Genomic DNA, 6,730 nt, shown 5'->3' with positions numbered 1-6,730 from the left:
CATGTCCTCCCACAGTGAAGATGAAGCCCTGTCTGGGCGCAGCTGCGTCCTAGAGGGTGGTCTCTCCGTCAGTTTCTCTTCCGTATCTGTCCACATCTGTGAAGTCACAGTCTGACTCCATTTCTATCTTCACCTGTGGCACCATGAACACTGGGCTCTGTGAATAGTTGAAAGCAGGCGAAGCTGGACAGGAAATTTTGAAGTGCAATGTGATGCTAAATAAGAAAAAGAGGGAAGGGAGAGTGATTTATCTAGTAGTTGGTGTTTTCCACGCTATCCCCCCGAGGAGGGCTCTAAAGCAAGTAGTTTTGTCCTTGCTTATGAACTCTTAACACGTTATGGCAATGAGCAGCATCCTCTGCACTTGGCCTTCAGCTGTGCTTGCTGAGCTAGTCTCGCCAGAAGTGTCAGCCTGGTCTTCACATTGCTGCCAAGGCGAACTTTCTGGATCACAGATCTGTGATTCCCACCATTCAAGAGATAGAATCCAGGCTCCTTAGTGTGGCCAGACAGGGCCCTTTATGTTTGCACTCCTGATTACTTCTAGTTTGACTGCCCGTCCAGCCCAGCAGTCTTTGCTATTTTCAAATAGTATTTCAGGCGTGTTCCCACTGCCTGAAATGCCCTCCTTTTGTCTCTTTTCTTTATTCTGTACACCTGGCAGGCTCCTATTTATCGTTCTTGGACTCTCCAGATAAGGCAGATCCCTCCCTTAGACACTGTCCTTTCTCTTACATGTGCCCCATTGTTCTCGGCACACACTGTTGTATGTCTTTGTTGGCAGGCCTGTCTTTCTAGACCCCCAGGGATTAAGCATCATGCCTGGTAGATCTCGGATGCTTAAACTAGATCATGTTGCTGAGCCTTTTCCTTCACTGAAATGGAATCCTGTTCAGTGGTCTCTGCTTCCAACTACTTGCACAGAGTTGGTAAAACACCAGTGTAGCTGTCCCATGTTTGTATATGGAAATGCCCCGTCCTGGTCCGTATTCTCTCTCCACGGACTGAGGTTGGGGCAATGAGAGGTTCAATTTGGTGTAGGCTACTTAAAAACGAAAAATCAGGATAGACTGCTCTCCTCCCAGCACCTTTATATATAAAAATCCGTGGCATTCATGTAATGGTGTAGGAACCGAATGGGGAGGTGGGATGAGAAAGCAGGCAGGGATGTAGTTTGGACGCATGACCCTCCTGGGCTGGAGTGGCCTTGGGTCCACTGCTTAGGGGGGCTTGTTACAGTGTCTCTCTTATCCTGGCAAAGTGGTAACAGCTTTGACTTCTAACTCAGACGATCTTGTGCATGTTTTCTAAAATCTCTTGGATGAGTGCTTCTAAGTCTGCAGGTTTATCTACCTGTAGACTTGGGATAGCTTACGCTTTTGCTCATGTGTGATGTAGTACAGTGATTCCCATCCAGTTTAGGGCCCTAGGTAGGAGCACCCTACCATCTTCCCCTGTAATAGCTGAGGCTGACTTTCTTGCCCCTGGATTTCTCTTCTAGTTTTGAGCCTGCCTTGTTTTCAATCATAAAGTTGTCCACTTTTCTCATGGCTTCTCATTAAGAACACTAAGGTATCACAGTTGGCACAGGGGCCCCTGGAAATGGTCTGGAATCCTTTCTTGACTATTCTCTCCATTTTTTTTTTTTTTTTAAGTAATCTCTACGCCCAACCTGGGGCTTGAACTCACAGCTTCGAGATCAGAAGTTCCATGCTCCACTTAATCTTTGATATTTAGTTAGGTTTCTGACCTTTGCTAACTAACCATGCTGTTACTTTATTCCACATACTACGGAAGTACCTGGCGTTTTGATCTTTGAGCTCATTTATCCTGGCATTCAATAATATATACTTAAGTCATGTGTAGTTTTTCTCTATGTTGTTTTCCCCCAGTGTTTTCAATTTTACGTATTTTGTAATTTCCTTTTCTAAAGTAGAAGACCTTTGTGTAATCATGTCATGTCAGTAAAAGGACGCATTTGTTACTTGACGCTAATAATCAGGTCTGACCACCTGTCTCCCAAGGTGGACCAGCAAAGGCCTTTTACGGAGACACTGGCTAACCTGGGAAATCCTAGTCCCTCCGCCTTCCTGGCCACCTAATACCCAAGGAGTCTACCTCATGGCCATTACCTCCGGTCGAGTTCTGAGTCACTGAAGGAAGAATCAGAATGAGTAACTCCAACTGGAAGATCTTTTTCCTGGCAGGAAAATTAAAACGTCAGTTGTAGAGCAGGTTTGAGGAGGACACTGGAGAAGACCTTTCTCCAGTGCTTCCCTCTTGTCTTCCTGTTCTCTGATCCCCACAGCCAACACTACACAAGAGGAAATCAGGATGGATGGCTTCTGGCTCAGTTACTCCTTCCCCAGAGGGCTCTCAGCCAGGATAGGTGGGTGTTGGGGAGGGCCAGGGCAGAGTAAGGAAGGGTGATGGAAGAATACAAATGGGAAGGGGAAGGAAGGAGAGTTAGCAACTAAAAAAGAAGTACTAATGACGGAGAGTGTGATGGGAAGCCCCTCAAGGGCCCTGGCAGGATCCTAATCTGGGACTTTTAGGAAAGTTGCAAGCCCTACGTTAGGAACACCGAGGTCAGGACTCAAGTGGGATCTTCCTGATTATTCCAAGGATAGGCTGTGGTCTTGATGACAGGACTGTCCTCTGGTAGGGTGCCGAAACTCAGAGGGGGTAAAGGCAGCCATAGAACCCCCCAGGATCTTCGTGAGCAATGCCCAATCCTTCCCAGGCAGCCTTCCTTTCAGCAGGAGGAACTTTTCTACGACCTTCCCTCTAATTTATGATCCAAATGCTATGCTACCAGTTCCTCTAAAGGGGACAACTCAGCTTGGCGTTGAACCCTCAATCATTTTCAACAACCACTGGAAAGGCTGGGAGGCTCAGCGGGTCATGTTTGGATCCATGTGGTCTGAAACCATTGAAGAGAGGGCCAGGTGGCTCCACAGGCATCAGGAGGCACCAGGGGCAGGGGCAAAGAAGGAATGAGGGGCTCTGCCTAAATGGAAGTGAAACTTGATCACAGGCACCTGCAGGGTTTGATTTGGGGATCCCATTGGTTGAAGTCTGAATCCTTGTGGCCCAGTTCCCACTTAACTCTGCCTACCAGAGGAGTCCTCTAGCATCTAAGACCATTCGGTCCCCCTGAGTTGGAGATGGAAGTTCCTTGGAGGAAGAGGTGGAGAATAAGTAGTAAGTAGGAAGGGAGAGACACCATGTGTTTTACTTACTGGCAATGCAGTGGATACCATTTTGGGGATCTGATTGGACACTTTCCATGGGAATCTTTATAACTGAGGGAGGAGGGAACTGGGGCTGGAGAGAAACAGTGGGAAAAGCTGATAAACACCACCAATTCAACAGCTTTGACTTTCTTGCCAAGATGGAAAATACATGCATCCACAATGTGCCAACCACCATCCTATCTCCAGTCTCAACAGTTACGGGGTGCTGCAAGTACTCTGGGGCTCACTGTGGGCCAATCACAGTTAGCCTGCTGTCCTAAACAGGACAGAACTCTCCCAGGAACATTATTGATCGGAACAGTTTCAACTGTCATAGTAACCAATCAGGAGTGAGTCTCACACAATAGCTGGTGTTGCTGTAAAGACATGCGTAAAGTGGATTTGTGAAAATTGAATGCCATTTTTCCATTGAATATATCATGCTTTTCCCCAACCCTGGAATAGTTCCTGGCACATAGCCACTCACATATTTACTGAATGAATCAATTAAAGAGTATTTGTCTTTAAAAGGCACTTAGACTCTCAGTTTCTTTGTTCTCAAGGCCTGTCTTTGCAAACCATCTAAATCATCAATGAAAAACATGTGAATGAACGATGGGCCTCTTCCTCCCTGGAAGAGGAAAGCAATTAAGGACCAGGGGAGTTTGGGTCTATCACTACCATCAGAAGATGGTTTGATTGCCACCAGTCAGCAAGGATTTGCCTATGGACAGCTTTGATCTGCAAAAGGCAAAATCACTAGAACAGTTCCAGGTGGATACCAGGGATGTGGGTTCAGGTCAGACCTGGGAGAATGGGAGCCAGGCATGTTGCTAGATGGCATGGGCAGCTTAGCATATTGGAAATGACCAAAGTCAGGAACAGAGGGCACCTGGGTGGCTCAGTTGGTTAAGCATCTGCCTTCAGCTCAGGTCATGATCTCAGGGTCCTGGGATCGAGCCCTACATCGGGCTCCCTGCTCAGTGGGGAGTCTGCTCCCTCTCCCTCTGCCCCTCTCCCCACTCTTGCTCTCTCTCTCAAATGAATAAAATTTAAAAAATTTAAAATTAAAAGTCAGGAAGAGTTTTCTTCATTCCCTTTAGACATTTAGCCATATGTCCATCTTGGGTGAACCACTTCCCTTTTGGAGGATCGTTTCATCACCTGTAATAAGCACTTGAACTAGACAATCTTTCTGTTCACATTTCGTGATTTACTCTTAAGTTGGACTGGCTTCCTGTCTGTTGACTCCCTGAGTGTTTTGGGAGTGGGATGAGGAGGAAGCATGAGAGAAGAGTAGATGGGGCAACCAGGTGGTCCCCAGCATCTGGGGAATGTAGCCACTCTCCTTTCAGTGAGGACATATGCCTCTCTGCCCACCTTCCCTAATACCCCAGAGGCAGGCCAAGCAAACCTTGTTCCCAGTCCTTCCACCTGTCCCGGAGTCTAATCTACTAATTGGTGCCCATCAGACTCTTCCCCCGAGACCTGCTCCATTCTTTGGAGGTCAGTCCTCATAACCTCCCCCATGATGGAGCTGAGTCTTCTGCCCTGTTCCATCAAGGACCTGCACAGCTTGTTGATAACAGCCCCTGGGAGCTCACAGAAATGGGAAAGAATGGGTGTGGCAACCAGCCTTTCCCTGGGTTGGGGGGGGAACTCATTCACTGTGGCCCACCCTGAGGATATTCCCATAAGCAGATGAGCTCTCAGCACCCCACACCAACACAGGCAAAAGCCTCAGCTCATGCCAGACTAGGCCCAGGTGATCATAGCTGGCCACCCAAAGAGCCCACCCTCTCCCTGGCCTGGGCAGAAGTGGAGGGAGGGTTTCTTGATCTCTTCCCTCAGCCCTGGCCTCACATCCTCCCCACCTCCTCATCACTGTCCTCATGGGCCCCTTTCCTTCTCTTCTTCTTATCTGTCTCCTTCTTCTCCTTCTCTGGAAGGATGTTGTCAATCCAGGCCAGATCATGCTGGGAGAAGATGAGGTCCAGAAGCCTTCGAACGATGATGAGGCCTAGGATCTGTGGTGACAGTTCAGAGAAAACCATGGGCTCAAGGCCCCAACTCACAAATTGTTTTTTCTTCCTCAGTCAGCTATGTTTAGGGACTTTATCTGGTCTCTTTGGAGCCATCTCAGAGCTCCGACAAATGACCATTGACCACCTGCCCGCTTGGTTCCTCTCATCTGGCCTTTCCTCAGTTGAGTGGCAAAGCCTACCAATGAGCCAGGGAACGGAGCCTGTGACAGCTGGTTGGAAGCCAGGTAGAGACTAAGGGCTATAGAACTCCTACAGTTATTCTTTAAATCAGTGATCCTCAAACTTGAGCTTCCACCAAAACACCTGGAGGGCTTGTTAATACAAATATTGCTGGGGGCTACCCCCAGAGGTTCTGAGTCAGCAGGTCTGGGTCTGGGGCCTGAGAATCTGCATCTCTAACAAGTTTCCCAGGAGATGTTGATACTTCTGGATCAGAGATCACGCTTTGAGACCCACTGTCCCTCTTGTCCTTATTTCTGAGAGCTGCCAATCTCTCTGTTAACAAGTATAAAGTACACTGAATAAAGTGTACTGGGATAGCAGGAATTTTTACAGTAAAGTCTAGAAAGTTTGGTTCTGTTCAGCATACACAAAGGGAAAAATGTGTGCTTTGGGGAAGGATTAAATACTGGCCTTTTAAAAAATTCAATGGGCCCAGGGTAACTAGTTATAAATATTGCCCCTTCACTACCAAGAACTGGCCACTAAATGAGGTCAGGGAGAAAACCAGCCAGCTGGATTTAACTCTGGTTCCTCACTGACCTGCTTCTTGGGAGCAAGTAGAGCTTGAGAGCTGGACAGACCTGGGTTTTAAAAATCCTGGCTCTGAAAACAAATTAGTGGTTGCTAGGGGTAGGGGTGGGAAGAGGAGGCACTGTCTGCATAGAAATGGCAGGGGGTGGGGGGGTGCCTGGCTGGCTCAATCGGTTAAGTGTCCGACTCTTGATTTCCGCCCAGGTGGTGAGATCGAGCCCCCTGTCGGGCTCTGTGCTAGGCATGGAGCCTGCTTAAGATTCTCTCTCTGTCCCTCTCCTACTTGCTCCTGTTGTCGCACATGCGCATGCACGCTCTTTCTCTCTTAAAAAAAAAAAAAAAACAGAAATGGCACAAGGGTATTTTAGGCATGATGGAACTGTTCTGTATCATGACTGTGGTTGTGGAACCACTAATCTGTGCATTTGTCCAAACTCACAGAACCACAGAGTGAATTTTACTGCATGTAAATTAAAAAAATCAGTAGGGGGAGGGTATGGATCTTGGCTCAGCTCCTTCTGGTTGTGTGGGTTGGGTCACTCACACATGCCCTCTGAGCCTCAGTTTCCTCACCTGTAAAACAGGGTTAGTAGTAGTACTTTAAGGCTGCTGTGGATTAAATGAAACAGCACCCCTTGTTATCGCTAAATCCGATGAGGGCCCTACTGGGGAGGATTCATTTCCCTTTCCTTAGAG

General features: G+C 47.8%; 1 protein-coding gene across 7 annotated transcripts in view; it reads right to left on the bottom strand.

Moving 5' to 3' along the window:
* Positions 1-20: 20 nt before the first annotated feature.
* The window catches only part of SLC4A5 (solute carrier family 4 member 5), a 103,005-nt gene continuing 96,295 nt past the window's right edge, over positions 21-6,730 (bottom strand). For 3 of the 7 annotated variants that reach the window (XM_027622887.2, XM_027622886.2, XM_027622888.2), the window contains exons 24-26: positions 5,111-5,263; positions 2,133-2,200; positions 21-215 (exon numbers count right to left, since the gene is read on the bottom strand). In XM_027622887.2, the coding sequence (XP_027478688.2) occupies positions 50-215; positions 2,133-2,200; positions 5,111-5,263 (387 nt within the window). In that variant the 3' untranslated portion in view covers positions 21-49. Of the gene's footprint in view, positions 2,201-5,110; positions 5,264-6,730 lie in introns of all 7 variants that reach the window. The other 4 variants (XM_027622889.2, XM_027622892.2, XR_003524758.2 and 1 more) reach the window with 4 other exon arrangements.

Source organism: Zalophus californianus, chromosome 8 (genome assembly GCF_009762305.2).
Source record: "Zalophus californianus isolate mZalCal1 chromosome 8, mZalCal1.pri.v2, whole genome shotgun sequence".
In the NCBI taxonomy this organism is placed as follows: Eukaryota; Metazoa; Chordata; class Mammalia; order Carnivora; family Otariidae; genus Zalophus; species Zalophus californianus.
This window is presented reverse-complemented; position numbering and strand designations above follow the sequence as displayed.